The 19,921-nt window shown below is 47.4% G+C and overlaps 1 protein-coding gene across 1 annotated transcript in view; it reads left to right on the top strand.

Moving 5' to 3' along the window:
* Positions 1 to 19,921, top strand: part of PIK3AP1 (phosphoinositide-3-kinase adaptor protein 1) — a 129,077-nt gene that overhangs the window by 95,686 nt on the left and 13,470 nt on the right. The window contains exons 12-14 of the mRNA XM_083148880.1: positions 3,430 to 3,635; positions 6,778 to 6,847; positions 10,014 to 10,160. Of these exons, the coding sequence (XP_083005006.1) occupies positions 3,430 to 3,635; positions 6,778 to 6,847; positions 10,014 to 10,160 (423 nt within the window). The remainder of the gene's footprint in view (positions 1 to 3,429; positions 3,636 to 6,777; positions 6,848 to 10,013; positions 10,161 to 19,921) is intronic.

Below are 19,921 nucleotides of genomic sequence, written 5' to 3'. Positions count from 1 at the left end.
AACTCAGACCTTATCGCAGGGCAAATTTGTTCTCAAAAGGGGCAAAACCATGTGCACTGCAGGTGGGGCAGATGTAACATGTGCAGAGAGAGTTAAGGGGCATACACCCAGGGTGATTTCGGCCCCATTGCTGAGCGATCTGACTAGTGTACGCTAACACATCCGCTGGCAAGGCGGAGATATCAGGCGAAGGTCGCTCACCATTGAACCATTACTCCAGCCTTCGCTCAGATGCCCACTGTCCGTCAAATTGGGGGCGGGCACCGACATCATGTAATGAAAATCATCCACCCCAAGGGCACATGGGCATGCCTGCATTTGCCCAGTGTTTCTATGGGCGCGCCCATCGTTTTTGCGGGCACACCAATAAAATGCTGGGCGCCCTTTGCCCGCCCCCTTCCCGCCCATCCTCTTGGGAACGCTCCAAGGAGTGTGAAACTCGACGAAGGCATTCCTCCTCAGATTCATAATAATAGTATATCTGTGTGCTGCCTGCATGAACTCTGAGTCAGGCCGAAAATGAATTGCTCAAATCTAACTCCACTAGAAGTGCCTGAGATGACCTCCCAGCAACCATTGCAGGCTGCCTCACATTTTGCCAATTCATGACTAAGTGGACAAAATTCTTTTTTCTTTTTGTGAAGCTGTCACTGGTGTATAGTTATCATATTCTTCTCCGCTGCCTTCTTCTCTTACAGTTACACTCCATTTGTCATTCTCCAATTACCTAGAACTACACCTATCAGCAGGGATGGGTTACATAGTTTGGCTATAGTGCAGCAAACACTATTCTTAGCTCTTTTAATACCATTGACTTTCATTTTGAGAATTGAAAGTACTTCTTTTTTTAAGCAGTGTATTTTTGTCTACACTATAGTAGGGTATGTATGGTCTCTCGAATGTAGGTGACGCCTTTGTGTTTTCACCATTAAATATAGAGCAAAAATAGTCACTTTCCTTCATCCACTTTGGTCTATTCTTATACTTGCTATTCTTCGCTTTTCTTTTTGCGTGTCATCTGTGCGCTGCCCGCACAAATCCCCCCCTGCACAACAATTTCCACAAAATCATTGGTCGCAATGATTTTTCAAGCGCACGCAGATTTAAGACACCTCTCTGACATCCACTGACGTCAGCTGCCCCCCCCCCACACCCGTGTCACGGGCAAATTTCCATGGGAACTCCCAGTGTTTTTATGGGAACACCCATGGGCATGACGACGGCCCATGGGCACGATGACGGCCCACCACCCCTCTCCCCATGCCTGCGCTGCTTGATGCAAACGGCCCGCGAATAAACAATTTGCCGCGCCTGCTCGCACCAAGCGGCTGCACAGACATGTGTACGCTCAGTTCCAAACCATCACTCCCCTATGTGAGCACGCAGGGGAGCATATGGATTATAACCCCCTAGGTGTATGTATGTGTTTCCCCTTCTATTATTACTACTTTGTCTTCTCCGTTATCTGGACCTAAATGTCTTACAATACTGACATCTAGTGGCCACATTTAATATTGGAAGGCTTTGACATGCAATTTGTACATACCAAGAAAATTACGGAATACAATTCATACTTTACTAAACTTTATACAAGCGGCAGCAGTTTTTTTTTATGGAACAGGAGGTTTATCTATAATTACTGCTAGTGTATTTTAACATTCCCTGACTGGTATCACCGGATTAGTATATCCCAGCTACAGGATACACATATCTCAACAAAGTACTGTCTGAGGCTTGAATAAGTGCTAAAACTTTGTTTTTGTCAAGTGTTGCAAACAAGTGAAAGTAACACTACCGTATGTTCCTGTGTTACATATAAGACATTAAACAATCACGTGTCAGTGGGGTTATTCTCTGCAGCACATTTTGTTATAATAGTTTTTCGGTTTGTTTTCAAAATTCTATTGTGCAATCAGACAATGGGACTAGTTCAGTATGAGGTGCCGTGCCCATGGGCTCGCATATTAATGTTAGCCTTCTGTTTGTGCAACCTAGCTGCAAAGGAAGGCACCGGGCCACCATGTAAAGGGTTGTAGCAACTGGGTGTGACGTCATGCCGCCCCACTGCCAAACCCCATTGTGTCATTGCCTCTCCCAGTTGCTAATTAGGATAGCCACTGTAATAAAAGTCAGGCTGACTTGTATTACCGAAGGCAGGAGAAGTTGTTAATGCGGCAATCATTTACGCTGCAAAATCCGATTCTGGGCCAATTTTAGTGCCGAAATCGGATGTAATCGGCCCAAAATTGCATAGTGTATGGGGCCTTAAGAGTGAACCAGAATAAGGCCCATCATTTGAGAACAGTGGGAAATACAGATATAAGCAGTTTTTGTCAATTGCTAGTGTATGGGGGCCTTAAGAGTGAACCAGAATAAGGCCCATCATTTTGATAACAGTGGGAAATACAGATGTAAGCCACTTTAACAATGTCTAAAGTATTTTCCCAGTCACCTCTAAGAACAACCTGTAACAGAATAATGTTTTGCTTGCATAAAAGCAAAATGGGTATTTGCGGAATGAAGGAAACTTCTCAGACGCTTCAGTAAATGGAAGAGAGCAATTGGAAGAGGTGTCCAGGAAAGTGCCAATATTGGTTTTGATTTGCCTTTTTTATAGTACTGTGAAATAAATGACAGTAGTTGATCTCATCTAAAGAGAGTAGTAAAAATAAAAGGACTATTCCATCACCTTCAAAAATCTTTGAAGATTGGTTTCAATAATGAATTGTAATCATCACCATTTCTATTTACACAAGGTATAGGGTAATGTAACCACATACATCTAGGTCCTTTATTCTGTACATAAACTAGGTCATCACAATATGTTGTACAGATATCGGGCCTTATTCTGGTTCACTCTTAGAGGAAAATTCCTTCTCAGATGGACAAAACCATGTGCACTGCAGGAGGGCAGATATAACATGTGCAGATAGAATTAGACTTTGAAGAAAAACCCCACCCAAATCTAACTCTCTCTGCACATGTTACATCTGCCCCACCTGCCGTGCACATGGTTTTGTCCATCTGAGAAGGAATGAAATACCCGCCACTGCACTCGCCGCCTGCTAGTGAAAGCACTCGCCGCCCCCTGCTCGTCCCGCAGATGATGATCACCGCCCGCCCCACTTCTCCCCTGGTCAGGCATATATTCAGGGAGGTCGGACGTGATCTTATGTGCTTCACGTCCAACCTCCCTGATCCGGTCCGATGCACACAGGGCCGCACATCGGATCAAAAGTCACACACCTGCGATTCTGGGCCAATTTTACCCGGTTATCGGCCCAAAGTGCCGAAATCGGATGAAATCGGCCCAAAATCGCATAGTGTATGGGAGCCTTAAGAGAATTACCAGAATAAGGCCCATCATTTTGATAACAGTGGGAAATACAGATACAAGCAGTTTTTGTCATTATGAATTTCTTTTTCCAGGAGCAAGTATTAAGATAAGGAGAGACCGGCAGCAATCCAGTGTGTATGACCCCTTTGTTGGCATGAAAACTCCTGGCCAGCGGGAATTAATTACATTACAAGAGCGTGTCAAACTAGGAATGATCAGTGTGGATGAGGCTGTCCTTGAGTTTAAAGAATGGCAATTAAATCAAAAGAAAAGATCGGATTCCTTTAGGTACCAACAGGTGAGTATCATTGTGCAGTTAATGCATCACTATGTGCTTTTTGTACCGCCAACTTGGAATAGCCATATTCTGAGAGGCAGGATAGTAGAGGGGCCGGTGATCAGAAGACTGACAGCGGCATCCCAATATTCAGGATCTCAAGATCTAGTAGATAAGAATACTAACTGTACAACCTTAACACCCTCCCCCCCACCCTCCTGCAGCCTAACCTACCTCTATTGCAGTGGTAGCCAACCCTAGCCCTCGAGAGCTACCAACAGTTCACATTTTCCAGACAACCTAGCTGCTGCACAGCTGCACTCATTAATCACTGACACATTTTAAAAGATACACAGATGGAGCTAATTAGCTCACTTGTGATTTTGTGAGGAGACCTGCAAAACATGCTCTGTTGGTAGCTCTCGAAGACTAGGGTTGGCTACCCTAGTTCTAGTGCCTAGAGCTAAACCCCCCCCCCCACACACACACACACAACCCACCTCCCTGTAGGCTAATTATCTCTGTTATACTTACGATCATGATGCCAACAGTTGGGATTCCGGCACTGCACTCTGAGCAGTATTGGGATACTGTTGCCGGTCTTCTGACCAGTATCAAGATTCTGTCCTCTGTATTCTGACTACTGGCAATCCGACTGCCAGTATGCTAACTAAATCCACGAGAGGCAGGTGTAAAAACTGCAATGAGAAAGGTGGCCTTTATATTCCAGCCGATCATGCTGAACATTTATGGGTCAAGTGGCATATAGTCAGATCTAATCCATTATAGTCACCCACATTTGTCTGGACCATGATCCTGTTGCATGAGGATGAGGAGCAGTGTACAGTATATTTTGTTACGTTTAGCACACTTACCCAATGGATTGTTTACTTGGTTCTTGCTGACATTTGCCTATCATGCTGACCATATAGGATTTGATATAGTCTTGGACCACTAAGCAGTGGCATGCCCTGGCACATAGATTGTGACCTCTCAGCAGCAGAGCCTGTAAAGCAGTGAGGCACCGGGTTGGAGAGGCACTCTCCCTGGTCAGCTGACCCTGCTGCAGGCCCGGGGTTGCAGCACCGGCAGCTTGAAAAGTGGTTCAACCTCTCTCTCTGCCACTGCCGACGCCACCCCAGCCCTCTCTTCCTCTCTGCCGTCCATTTACTGTCCAGTGAGCAGCAGCTTATCTCCTTCCCACTTCTGGCACTCAGCACTCTCCTTGCTTCCATCATGTCTCTTGTGCTTAATCGCTACCAGCTGTGTGTGTATGGAGCATATTCTACTACCTCAGTGCCCCCTACACCTCCTGCCACTTCCTTCCCTCAGTCTGGGTGGACACAGGTAGGCAGCCTTGTCACTTTTTAATTTGTGTATGTGTATATAAATATGGAAATGATATATATATATATATATATATATACACATACAAGGGTGTTTGAACCGGCACTCTCGTTGAATAGATGATATTGCCCTCGGTGCCTTCCCAATAGATAAGGTAGATTGGAAAAAACAGGCGTCACTCCAAGGGACTTTTCAAACGATTTTTAGTACTAAAAATCGTTTGAAAAGTCCCTTGGAGTGACGCCTGTTTTTTCCAATCTATATATATATATATATATATATATATATATATATATATATATATATATATATATATATATATATATATATATACACAAACACACGGTATAGTGAGAGGGATGCAGTCTGGATAAATTAGCGATGCCGGGTGCCCTCTATATATCCATAGACAAAACATGACTTCCCCTGGTAACTGCTCACCAACAGATGATCCGCTAGTGTATCCCACCTCCTGCCGACTGTGGCCCCTCTATGCCGCCAGCTGAGCAACCACCTACTCCCACCCAGTGGCAGTATCTTTCTGCCCCTCCCCTCCGCTGCAGTGTCTCCCCCAGCTCATCACCCGGTGACTTTTTCACCCCTGCTCTCCTTACCCCTGGTGACTATTTGTAGCTCCCCTCCCCCATGTCCCATCCAGGGACAATGCGGTAATGTCTCTCACCAGACTCTCCCACCACACAGCAGCTATCTCTTCTCTCTCCCCCGCTCACCCACCCCTGGGTCTATGTGTTAGCGTCTGTGTGTAAACATTTTTGTGTCTGTGTGTCAGCATGTGTCTATGTGTTAGGGTGTCTGCGTCCATGTGTCAGCATATTTCTGGGTCAGTATGTCAGTGGCTACCTGTGTATCAGTGTCTGTCTGTCAGCATGCTAGTGTCCGTGTCTGTGTGTCAGCGTCTGTGTGTCAGAATCCATATGTCTGTGTGAAATCATCCTAATCGTCCATGTTTCTACTTATCTTTGTCCCCGCGTCAGTGTGTCTGCAACTGTGTCTGTCTGTGTGTCTGCAACTGTGTCTGTCTGTGTGTCTGCAACTGTGTCTGTCTGTGTGTCAGCGTCCATTTGTCAGCCTGTAGCTTAAAATGAATAAGGGGTTACTATTGTGTGTTGTAATGTGTATAAAATAGACTACTGTTCGGTGAATTGCGAGTAACATTGCGCTAGCATGTGAGGTTATATGAAACGTGGGTATTTTTCTGTGGCAATGCTTCTTGTGACACCAAACCCTTTTTCTTTTCTTTTTTTGCTGCATACCAGAAAAAATGGGAGTGAAGACACAAATTTATAGTTTGTAGGAGGGTGCCAAACACCCTAGCACTGGCCCTGGTTGTGAATGACTTGGTTATTCTGTTCTGTACTGCCTCAATGATTCTGACCTTTCTCCTGTGCTCAAAGCCCAATGAAGAAGTGCCTACAAAATCTGTATGACACGGACCGTAACATGGTTTCAGCAATCAGGGGAGGTATTGGCTGCCACTAACCCACTCTCCCTAAAGGTGCCTCTGTGGAGAGGGAGATCTCACTAATGAGGTGGACAATTTCTGTCTCTGTCTGTCTACAGATGTGTCCTGTAACATCCTTGCTGTTGGAGGCTGCATATCTTAGTGTTGCTGATACCGCAGCTTCCCACAGCTTCATTGCAATTTGCTCCCATAGCCTGCTATTGTTAGCCTGAGTTTAGTACACTGTTTATTTTTTACTAATGGATTCAGTTATCATTTAGATTTTGCAACTGTTTATATAATGAAAAATTTACAATAAATAATTTCAATTAATTTCCTTATTATTGCTTTTAGGAAAACCTAAAAAGATTACGAGACAGTATAAACCGAAGAAGAAATGAAAATAAAAACAAAAAATCAACAGGTAACGTGCTTCAAATGCTCAAACTAAACACATATAAGGCAAGATGTAATAGGATGTGATTTTTTTAGACCGCTAAAAAATTGCACCATATCACACATGTAATAGAGTGCAAATTTTAAGACTAAACGGGGTATTCAATCATGGGCCACGGCTGTTGAGCTGGTCCGTCAGCCGTGACCCTGTCCTGTTCTCGTTCTGCTCGACCGAGAAAAAGCAGGCGGGATTCAATGTCCTGCCTGCAGCGGGATGTGAAGGGGGCGTGGCCGGGAAGAGGTGAGCTGCAGCTGGGAGCTCGTCAATTCCTGGACGTTCTCGGCAGAACGAGCCCGACTGCTTGTGAAGTGGGGCTTGTTCTGCTGAGATACCCTGTTCAATGCTGTCGGGGAAGACAGCATTGAATAGGGCCCCGCAGCATTTCCACGTTGGGAGATTGCTGTGGGTGACTGAATACCATCCTAAGCCAGAAATCACTTGCGATTTATGGCAGTTTTTTTTATTTAGTAACGGGAGGTGCTTCCTCCCCCCCCCCCGAGCATAACCAGCCCAAGACTCTTGGATTCGGTCCTGGTCTCCTAAATAAGGGGGGGGGGGGGGGGAATTGTCAGGGTCTCCCCAACCTGTATTTAAGAAACCAGCACCGATCAGTGTAATGCCACAGCCAAGGGACACTTTTTATGCAAGGTCCCCCAGCCAATACATTATCACCCTGGCTGGTCAGCCCTGGCCGGTGTCTATGGAGGTTCTCCCCAGGTTTCACCCATCCAGAACTGAAGCCCAGGGCTGTCTCCAGAACCCCATGGCTGTCCCCAGAACCCCTGGGCAATGGGTGTCAGGCTGATTGTTTTGTGTAAAAAAAGAATAATAAAAATAACATTGGGTTGCGCTGTGGAACTACAAGTCCCAGCAAGCCTCCCCACATGGAGGGACTTGTAGTGCAACAGCATGACCAATGTTAAAATAAATACACACGTACACCCAGTACAGTACAACCATAGGCGTATCTATAATGGGTGCAGTGTACGCCTATATATTATACTTAACCTGGAGTCCTGCAATGGCATCTCGGCACTGAAGATAGAAATCACTCGAAATATAGCTGATGCGGCCATTTGCTGGTGATTTGCACATAGGCACTCTATATGTCCCCTGGAAAAAGGTATGGGCACCATGTTCCCGGAGAATAATGCCAGTCTACTCACCATCAGACAGGAGTGGGCCTGCAGTAGAGGCAGCACGTGGGTCCTCGCCTCTCTTAAACCGCCCCTGAGTACAATGTTAATATCATACATGCGTACACACATTCACACATGCAAACATACTGTACATATAAACACACCTTGCCACGCTCCCCCACAGGTCGGTTCAGTAGGGTATCCAGGGGGCTAAAAAAAGAATTACCCAACCCGCGGACTTAAGATGTCGCATGTGTGTATACTGGGGAATATCACTCGGACTCCCCTCAACCAATGAGGGCTGAGCTCAGCCCCGAGATGCTATCATCCAATCAAGTGGCGAGCTCCTCTGGTGCTAATGCCTGATTGACTGCCATCGCTGGGATTTTCCTCAGTATCAGGGAGGACCCGCATGTGTGCATACCCACATGCAGCTCCTCAATTCCTGGGGTCGGGTAATTTTTTCTTTTTTTTTAACCCCTGGATACCCTACTGAAGATGAGGTCTGACCTGCGGGGGAGTGTGGTAAGGTGAGTATATGTAAGTTTTCATGTGTGATTGTGTGTATACTTGTATTAGTAAAAAAAATACTGGGAAATTTAATAGGATGAGAGATTCAGAAAGTGGGAGATTTGGTAAAACATATCCAGTTTTTTTAAAGCGGCAATCATTTACACTGCAAAACCACACACATTCCTTTTTTGTTGCTTAACACTGCAAAACCAAACTGGTTAAGCAACAAATGATTACTGCTTTAAAAAAATAAATGGGAGATTTCCTTGCAAATCTCGCACTTTCTGAATCTCTTGTCCTATTAAATTTCACCCATAATGTTATTAAATGGAGACCTAAGTCTCTTGGGAGGTTATTCTGGTTGGTGCGTAAATTTCCGAATTCTTTCGGAGCGGACCGCACGCCACGCTGTGCGGACATTGTAAGAAGAAACGCCCACAGGTCCTCCGCATTCGGACGGACTCACTCTTTAAGAAGAGGGCGTGTTTACGGACTACATCCAAACCTTGCGTGTGCGGTGGTCACACACAGATTCTGCACGGTCTGACAGCGTCAGAACGGACGGGAAGCTGGCCGTACGCACCGATGCGGTGTATTTCCGCAAAACTATTACTAACACATACTAAAGCTCACTTACCAACAGTTATAAACACAGTGTGTGTGTGTGTATTTTGTTTTTTGGATAATGTTATTTGCTGTACAATAATATTACATTTGTGTCTTGCAAGGATGTGCACACTACAATAACATACATCTATATACAGTATTTACCTTTTGCAAGTGATAAATATTTTAAACTATTTACATTGGTTCAGGTGCGGCAGTACTAATTGGGCGATCCGAATGCCTAGCGCATGACTGAGTGGTGTCCGCAAAGCAATACTTGCTTATAGAGAACGCATATTTTCTGCCTTTTGGTTCGTTTGCAGTCGGTGTTCTGTCCAAATGCATGCCTACCAGAATTAGTGCACTCCCTCGTGTACGCCCATGTTTACGCCCAGTTTAGCCCACTTTGAAACTACGCCCCTGTGTAGTTCCGAATGACGCCCATATTACGCCCATATTTCCCGAGTGAATGCGGTGCACATTTCTGTACGGTATTAGTGAGAACGAGCACGGAGACCGTGCGTGGCACATGCGCATAGCGTTGCCCACGCATGCGCAGACGGCTAAAAAACGCCATCCGACAGAATTCGGAAATTTACGCATCGACCAGAATAAGGCCCTTTATTAGGAGACGTTGCTGTTATTTGCTTCTCTACAAACATCATTCTCTTTCAGAAAGGATAGCTGATGGCTTTAGATGATATCTTATATGTTAGTTATATCTGTTAATGTATAGCCAGGCATACGTGTATTTCCGCATTCCTACTCTTGCTTTGCTACTTGGCACATGGTTGCAGATCTGATCTCACCAATTTTTTGGGCAAAACAGTTGATGTGTAAAAATCATCATTAATCAATTAAATCTCTTCTTTTAGATTTAGAGATTACTACGCCCATTCGACGTGGTCAGAATTTGGAAGTGAAGCCAGACTATGGGATTTATGAGTCAACCGTCTTAGTACCTGGGAAAAAAGAAATAAAACGTGGAAATTGGAAGACAGACAGCACCTCTAGCACTGCAAGTAGGTGGTATACCATATACAGGAGCCAGTTCATTAACATGCCAGCTGCTTGCCGATAGAACAGGGGTGAGGGAACTTTTTTACCTTTTACCCCAAAATATATTTAGATACGCTGATTTACCCCCTTGATTTGAAAGGAAGGAAATCATATAATTGTAATACACACTGTACCCCCAGAAATTGATACAGCAGTGGCGTAAGTTCGTCACAGTTCCCCGGAGGCAAGACAAATATTTTGGTGCCCCCCAAATAGCTCAGTCAGTAAGCTGTCTGTCTCCAGTAAGACAGGTCATGGGTTCTAATACAGGATGTTTTACATGCAAAAATTGTGTTTAGAATAAAGAGAGTATGACGTCTATTGTCCTGCTAGGAGGAGTCAGCCACAGAAGCGATACCAAAGGCTTTGAATTTACTGATTCAAAAATTCACAGGGAAGGAGAAGTGCCCCCTTGGTAGCAGGAGCCTGGCAGCTGATGACTCCATTGCCTCCCAGGTTACGCCTCTGTAGTATGGTACACAGCCTGGCAGCAATTGTATCACACACAGCAATACATGGTAATAATCATCAATGGCTGCCGGGCTGTGTGTGGTATAGCCAGTGATAATGAGACGTCCAGGCAACTGTTAGTGTCAGTATTTCAAGATAACATAGTGACAGTCTGTGCAATTTTTTTCCCTAGACTAGAGATGGGTTCACTTTTGATAGGAGCCTATATCCAAGCAAACAAACTCGCACTGCCGGGATGGCACAACAGCTAGTCGACTCTACTAAAGAATCGGACGGACTTGGAGGCAGGACCCAGGGCATCACGCAGGGGAGCATGTTATACACAATGGCTTGACGCACAGTACTGCGTCAAGTCCTTGTAGACTACAGTACTGTAACACACACAGCCAGGCATGCATTTAGATTAGAATATATATATGCAATTAAATGAAATGGGATTAATGGACAGCCGAGACACAGCCAGGCATGCATATAGATTCATATGCATGCCCGGAATTAAATTTTTACCCCATTTGGGGTAATTTACTCCTGTTCCCTGACCACTGCGTTAGAATATCTATGCAAGATTTATCTTTCGCTCATTTATGGTTAGAGCCCATAAAGGTGTGAGAAGGGTTCCGGTATGGGAACCTGACCGCCAGAATCCCGACAGCGGGGCGAGCACAACGCTGCCCCTTGCGGGCTGACTGCAGTCGCCACGCTGTTTGCCCGGTGCCTCGCCCGAGTGTACTCGGCACACTAATTTATTCTCCCTCTATGGGTGTCATGGACACCCACAGAGGGAGAATATATCAAGATTGTGGCGATAGGGATCCTGGCTTCAGTATTTGGATCACCAGGATTCTGCACATCAGGATTTTGACCGCATCCCTTAAGAAGGCATGAGCTTCTGTGATTTCAGTTATGTGTAAAGTACATGGGTCATTCAGGTGCGGACTCAAATCGGCTATTGTATTCATATTGATCGGTGTTCTCTCACTGCAAATGTAAGTGATAATAAGACTCTCCACTAGCCTCCAAACCATTTGCCTCTGCTCACGTGGAACGCCGACGAGCGTTTTGCACAGAGCTTTGTCAACGCGTCGGCGTTCCACGTGAGCAGAGGCAAATGTAACACTGTATAGTTAAATGTATTTACTGTTGATTGCCTAGATAGGGAAAATTTTGGTGCCCGCATCCTCCGGTCAAAGGCGCGTCTACTGGCTTAGAGCCGACGCCGCCAGTGACTCACACCAGTGAGTTCACATACACTGTGAGATATTTTATCCACACAGCAGGGCAGATTTCTGCCAGACCGGGCGCTGGATACACGGAGGAGAATCACTTATCTCCGTCCTTGTGTACAGTGCCGAAGAGGGGTGTGTGCATACTCCAGCAGAAAGCGCTCATATAGGCTATAGCCGGCGCTGCTATTTGATCCACAGAAGTGAGATCATAGTTGAAGCGGAATTTAACCGCATAACCTGACTGCACCAAGGAGGATTATATTTACCTCTATCCGTGCACACAGCAACAAGTGCGGGATCAGAACAGCCGGGAGGCCGCCCGTGTCTTGTTTCATAGCACTTAGCCACCACGCAATAAATAAAGTACTTGAACTCCTAAGTCAAATAAAGCATAGTGGCATGGTCCCTATCTTTGCTTCTATATTTGTCAATTAGATACAGTGAACACATTCTTTCCTCTGCCACGTCAGGATAACCATATCCTTTTTAGATTGTCCATCAATGTTACATGTAGTATGTGTGTTTTTAAATATTTCGCATCTTAAATATCATTAATAAAGGTTAATTTTTATTCTTTAATTTCAATTCTCTTTAAAGTGCATCACATAGAGACCTGCTTTCTCTGTAACCCCAATTATTGTATGTTCCTTCTTGTCCAGTGGTAGCACGCCTCAGTCCAAAACTACGAATTCTTGTGATGACAATGAGGTATTATGTTTAAATTGGGAAAACGTTTCTTTCCCACACTTATATCAGACCAGTGCGACTGACGTCCCATTTCCCCGTTCCCCATTTTTGGCAATGGATCATACCCAATTTCTCAGCAGGAAAGTCAGGAATATGAGTTTGCAACGTTATAGCAATGGCACCACTTGCCCCTTCTATAGTTCCACCCATGGTTTTATGTAAGTCGGTGGAGAACACCTGAATAGTGTCTTAAAAATGACTAAAACATTCATATGGACAAGCTGTAACGGCAAAATTTATTGTCATGTAGTAGACAGGGGTGTGGGTTGTTAGGTCTACAACAACTAGGTCGATAAGCATTGGGTCGACAGGCAGCAAGGTCGACATGGGTCAAAGTCAACATGTATCGGGGCGTGGCTTGGCGGCCATTACAGGCAGACGTGGACGCCAGGAGCTCCTGCTACACCGGGCCTAAAACTATTAAACAGCAGGCATCCGGGGACGAAACCTAGCTCAGGAGACCACTCCAGAGCACCAGCACAAGCGGCGGACCCGGCGGGAGGCGGCGGAGTCGGGGTGACCGCTTTGCGGCCACTCGCGGATTGCGGCCTACCCGAAAACCGGGAGCCGCGACCTAAATTTCGGCAGCCAGCCGCATCGCGGGCTCCAGGACGCGCGTGTGCGGCAAAACAGCGGGGAGACGTCCCAGCGAACGGGCTCCTGCTCTGGCACGTACCTGGCAGCCCCCCAGCTTACCTCCACACAAAAGGTTGGTCCACTGCCCTGCCCCAGCTCTGTCCCTGCATAACATTGAAGCCAGATCCAACACCCTGTTACTGAGGCGGCGGCCATATTGAGTGTGGCAGAAGCCTGCAACACTCTCTTTAGAGGACAGGTGCGGGTGACAGGGAGCTGCAGCACCACTCAACGGCCCCCATTCACAGAAGGCAGACCTAGCACCCCTGACTGGGAGACAGAGGCCCATAGGGGCTGCATGAACTGAACTGTACCACATATTAAGAACATAAGCAGCCACCCCAGGACAGGTGACACAGCATTACAGGTGTCCCAGTATTGGAAACTGAATGCATATGCACCAGGGTTGTTGAGACCTGCCCTAAAGTGGACATAGGAGAGCTGCCTCCCCCTACTGAGCACCCGGGCCCCTGGGAGTGCAGAGATGAAGTGTGTATGCCTGGCACCCATGTCCTGCTGATGCTGCTGTAGTCGCTTTCTGGGGGAAGGTGCCGGCGACGACTCTGACAACCTGATTAGCAGCACTAGACCCACTTCGTCTGAGAGCCTAGAGTTTACTGAAAGTGCATAACGTCATAAGTTCCATGGTGAAGGGCAAGAAGACCACCCAAATGGAAGGCCGTAAATCTCAGAAGGGTTCCAGTGCGCATCACTCGGAATCCTCACAGCCTCCCTCAATGCGCCAGTTTCTAACGCAACAGAACTCTCCATCGTCAGGTGACTCCGTAATCCCGCCTACGCCTAACTTAACACAATTTGCTGACCCTGACCCCCAAAGTACCCGATCTGTGGAGCAGGTGCCCGCACAAGATACAGGAGGTATATCCCAAGTCTTACAGATGCTGAGCACTATGCCGACGAAACGTGACTTGGATCAGCTAGAACAGAGATTGCGAGAGACCGTCCGTTCAGAAGTTGCCTCCATACAGTTAGAGATGACGCAATTAAACTCTCGCTTGACCACTGTGGAGGAATTCACCGCGGACTCTGCAGCCTCACATAACGATCTGAGGACCGCAGTCATTCGTCAGGCGGTGGAGCTGCAACAGCTGCACGACCGTTTAGATGATTTGGACAATAGGGGGCGTCGTAATAATCTGCGGATAAGAGGCATCCCTGAAGACGTTCCACCACAGAGTCTCATTGAGTATCTTACAAAAGTGTTTAATGGCTTGTTGGGACAAGACCCGGGGACCCAAATTGAGTTTGATAGAGCCCACCGTGCCTTAAAACCTAGGGGCGCACCAACTGATGGACCGAGAGATGTTATTTGCCGCTTACATTATTACACTCAGAAGGAAGATGTCTTACGCAAAATACGGCAGAGCGACTATGCCATACAGGGAGATCATCAGATCCAGATCTTCCAGGATTTATCTTGGTCAACCCTTCAAAAACGTAGAGCCCTCCGCCCCCTGACAACCGAACTCCGCAAATTGGGCCTAAAATACAGATGGGGATACCCCTTCAACCTGCAAGCTACACATAACGGCAAGCTCTATACTCTTAGGGGCCCAGACGATCTGACGGCCTTCTGCCGAGCCATGGACGTTCCTATAGTTGCTCTTCCAGATTGGCAAGAACCATTAGTGCGCTCTATTCCGCCAGAATTAGCTCATCCTAACAACGATTGGCAAGTGGTTCAACGAAACCCTAGGCCTCCGCTGGACCAGAGGTCACCAAGAAGATCTACCTCTAATTGAGGGTCTACTCTCTAACCCTGTTGCGTCATTGTGATTGGACTGTTCGAGGGTTTGGTTTTTCCAGGCAAGCGACCTGACCACACACTTTTTCTTGTGAACCTGAGTCACAGGAGCAGTCTCATGATCTTCGACCCAGACCGTAAGGATTACAAATAGGGACTCAACTGTAACCGTGATGGGACTTTAAGTACAGTAAGAGATGGAGAAAGGTTTGGCCGCAACCTCTTAAAGGTTACGATGGGTTTAACATTGTTTTTGAAAAGTTGGGGTTTGTTGTCGGCGCTGACCCCCCAGTGCCCCCATGCCGCCATCCCTTTTTTTTTCCTTGGAACCGGATACGTTTTGTATGTTCGGATTTTCAAGGGGCGGCATTGTGATTTTGTATGTGTTTTTAGATGAAGTATTTTCATATGATGAACACTGTAATATTACTTTCTGGATTGTTTCTTCTTATAACTACTCGTCTTTCTCTCCCTTCCTTTCCTCACCTCTGTCTCTTTTCTCGATGTGGTTGGTACCCCTCCTCCAGAGCCTGCGCAGGCCCCGCCCCCCACCACCCGACCCATGATGGCGGCTAACACGAGACTAACTGCTATTAAGCTGGTCTCTTATAACGTTAAAGGCCTAAATCTTCCCGAGAAACGCTCAAGGGTTCTACGAGACCTCTATGCCTTTAAGGCTGATGTAGCATTCCTACAGGAGACGCATTTCCGGGCTGATGCTGCTCCCACGTTGACGAACCGTAACTTCCCGACGGCCTTTTATAATAACAACACAAAAGGCAAGTCACTGGGAGTGGCCATTCTCCTGTCAAGGAAACTCCCCTTTAAAGATGTGACCTCAATAGCTCTGGAGGAGGGCAGGACACTAGTGGTAAAGTGTAAACTCTATGAACAGACCTACACGTTTGTTAATCTTTATGTGCCGAACCAAATGCAACACTCCTACCTACCTATAGTCTTGGATAAGATAGCCCCGCTGGTGGAAGGCGTTTTGGTGGTGGGGGGAGACTTGAATTGGGCACTCCAGCCGGAGATGGACACCTCAGGTCCCGCAGGCAGGCCCTCTACGGCCTCACATCGTAAGATTAGGAGGGCCCTACATGAACACCAATTGGTAGATACATGGAGGCTACAACACCCAGTAGACCGAAACTACACATTTTATTCTAGACCACATGATATGTACTCCAGATTGGACCATTTTTTAATGTCCCATAGGTATCTACATTTGATCCAAGATACAGATATAGGCCTGACGACTTGGTCAGACCATGCCCCTATATTTTTGTCTATCACGACGACCATAGCTAATGTTAAACAGTGTACGTGGCGCTTAAATGAAAACCTTCTCACTGACGCTAGATGTAAACCACAATTGACTACAACACTCACGGAATATTTTTCCGAAAATGAAACACCTGATGTCACGGGTCTCACAGTGTGGGAAGCACGGGGGAAACTCATACAACTAGGAGCAATGTTAAAAAAAGAAAAAATGAGTAGGAAATTAGACTTGCTACAACAATTGCGTTCATTGGAGACATCCCACAAGTCCACCCCCTCCCACCAAACGCTTAAGGAACTCACTGCGGTGAGATCTCAGCTTAATACCTTGTTGTTTGAAGACGTCAAACGTGATTATAAATTGTGTAGAAATCGTTACTACCAGTGGGGCAACAAACCTGGCAGGCTTCTGGCAAGGGCACTACGCTCCCAGAGAGCCACGTTATATATTGACATGATAAAGGACCCGGGGGGGGGCCAAGCGCCACCTTACATGCGATATAGCTGCAACGTTCCACTCATATTACACCAAATTGTATAACCTTAACGCTGGGGGGGCGCAAACTCCCTCCCATGACCTGGTGGAGACGTACCTCCGTGAGGCGGGTCTTCCCCGGTTGTCGAGAGAGGACAGCGCCAGTTTAGAGTCCCCCTTTTCCCTGATGGAATTGGAAACAGCACTAAAGGAGACCCCGTCTGGAAAGAGCCCCGGACCTGACGGTTTCTCTGTTTCATATTATAAATCTTTTAAAGACTTACTTTTGCCAAAACTGTTGACTGCCTTTAATGAGGTATCGACGAGCCGTGGTTTCTCGCCTCACTCAGTGTCAGCTCACATTACAGTGATCCCGAAGGAAAATAAAGACCCGAGTCAATGCGCTAGTTACCGCCCCATTTCCCTATTGAACGCAGACATCAAATTGTACGCAAAAGTTATAGCAAATAGGCTTAAGTGTTTAATACCGGACCTAATACATTCTGATCAGGTGGGCTTTGTCCCTGGGAGAGAGGCACGGGACAACACGATCAAGGCTATTGACTTGATATATAAGGCCTCTACACACAACATACCCATGGTAGTGCTGTCGACCGACGCCGAAAAGGCGTTTGACAGGATAAGCTGGGTGTTTATGGAAGGGGTGCTGCGACACATTGGGCTAGGCCCGGAGTGCTTGCAGCACATCATGGCGCTTTACAGATCTCCCACGGCACGGATAAGGATCAATGGGACCCTCTCAGAGCCGGTACATATTGGCAATGGGACCAGACAGGGGTGCCCTCTCTCCCCCTTGATCTTTATACTGTGTATGGAGGCTCTGGCATGCACCATCAGACGCAATCCAAATATCACGGGCTTAAAGGTGAAGGGAGTGGACCATAAGCTGGCGCTGTTTGCGGACGATTTGTTGGCAACACTGACCAACCCCGTTATCTCTATCCCCAATCTTATGGCAGAATTCCGGACATTTGGGAATCTCTCAAATTTTAAAATAAACATGAGCAAATCTGCTGCAGTTAATGTATCCTCGGCCCCCCGTGATATAGAACACCTTAGGCAATCCTTCCCTTTTGCCTGGCACCCTTCTAGCCTTAAATACCTTGGTGTTGTCCCCTGATATGTCTCGCCTTTTTGATAATTTTAGGCGGTTATTGCTCACACTTCGCACCGAACTTAGGAGTTGGGGCAATAAACGCCTTTCTTGGTTAGGAAGAATCAGTGTGATCAAAATGAATGTTCTCCCAAGGGTCCTATACCTTTTACAAACGCTACCTATCCATATCCCGAAGACCTGGTTCCGAGACCTACAGAATGAAGTCCGGTCATTCATATGGGGAGGTAAGAGACCACGGTTCAGACATGATATACTCTTTAGAAGGAAGCAGATGGGTGGATTGCAACTCCCTAATTTCACGGTTTATCACGAAGCCGTGATTTTGAGTCGGGTTCTGGAATGGACGCGTTCAATAGATGCCAAACAATGGGTACATATAGAAAGCGAGGTTTTCCCTCTGCCGATTGAGCTTTACCCCTGGCTTCCCAAGGTTGGCAACATAATACATCCCACAGTAGGCCCCACAATAACCTGTTGGAACAGACTGAGTGTCACGGTCGGCCGCAGCAGCACACGGCGGGTTCGATACTCATCCCTCCGTGCCCGCCGCCGCCTGTCCGTTCTGGGCCTCCGGAGCGGGTCTCTTGCTGGTTCCAGGTCTGTTGGGAAGTGTGGCTTACAGGGGCGGTTTCCTGTGAGTGCTAGGGGAGTTCAGACTGGGGCGGCACCGGGAGGCCGGCGCCGCCATCTTGGATGTGGGCAAAATGCAGATTGGACGCCAGGTTAAAGGTTTCCTCCTTCTCTGCCCTAATTAACCAATGACAGCCGCCCACTATGTATTTAGGGCAGGGGTCCTCAAACTACGGCCCGCGGGCCAGATGCGGCCCGCAGAGGACTTTCATGTGGCCCGCCTGCTTGCCGCTGCCCAGGCAATCAATCTGACTTGCCTCACTAGCCGGGACCGGGAGGATGGACGGGCAGGCTGGCTGGCGAATGGACGGACGTGCGGGGGCGTGGCCTGTGACATCAGGTGGAAGCAGCAGTGTCTGCTGGTCCGACCCGTCTCCCTGCTTCAGCTTCTCCTATGCGTGTGACGTCAACACGTCACACGCTGTGGCTGAGGAGAATCGGGAGAAGAGCCGATGCGAAGCAAGCAGCGAGGGAGCAGTGGAGCAGTGCATATTACTTTGGGTAAGTAGAGGCCGTGACTGGTTGGGGGTATGTTGGGGGTGCTTGACCCCCCTTGTCCCCCTCCTGACTGTCAGAGCCGGAGTTGCCCTTCCACCATCTCCCCTCTCTCTTCATGTGTCGGCGGAACCAGCATGTTCCTTCCCTCCTCCCCAGGCAGCTATGTTACCACATCACAGCGCTGCCACTGCCCTGCCTGCTTACTACTGCAGACAAGGTCCGGTTCGCGGGGGGGGGGGGGGGGGGGGGCAGGAGCAGGAGCAGGAGAGGCGCACTGCCCACTTTGCATCTATCTGCTGTCCTGCTTTTACTGCCGGCTCCGGAAGCATGACCTGACCTTCAACCTCTGTCCCTCCCAATAACGCCTCCTCCCATGTCCGTCCCGGCGTCGTCCGCACAGGCTGGCAGTAGAAGTTTCAGCAGTCTCCCTGCTGCTTTATGTTCCTGCTATTAAGCACGGAACTCTTCCCCCTTACACTCCAGTTACTAGCCCTCCCCCTCTGCATTCTACATGCTGCTGCTGCACGAGCCAAGAGTGACTGAAAACAGCTTTAACCCTTTCACAGCTGACTTTTATACAGTAAGCTACAAGTGTGTGTGTGTGTGTTTAATTTTTACAGAGCTAGTGTGTGTATTTATATTTTATATTTTCTCTCTCTCTCTCTCTCAAACACACACACACTCATGCACTGTATATATTGTATATTTTAACTACTTGTTGCACCCAAACTTCCCAATCTCCCATCACTGTCACCCCCTGTGGTCTCTACCTCTCTCCCACCCAACAGCTGCTGTCGCCCCCCCACAACCCCTCACCCCCTGTGGTCTCTACCTCTCTCATAAATGGTCACTGC

Source organism: Crinia signifera, chromosome 6 (assembly GCF_055691185.1).
Source record: "Crinia signifera chromosome 6, ASM5569118v1, whole genome shotgun sequence".
NCBI classification, from domain to species: Eukaryota; Metazoa; Chordata; class Amphibia; order Anura; family Myobatrachidae; genus Crinia; species Crinia signifera.
Note: the sequence above shows the minus strand (reverse complement) of the source record. Positions and strands in the feature narration are given on the sequence as shown.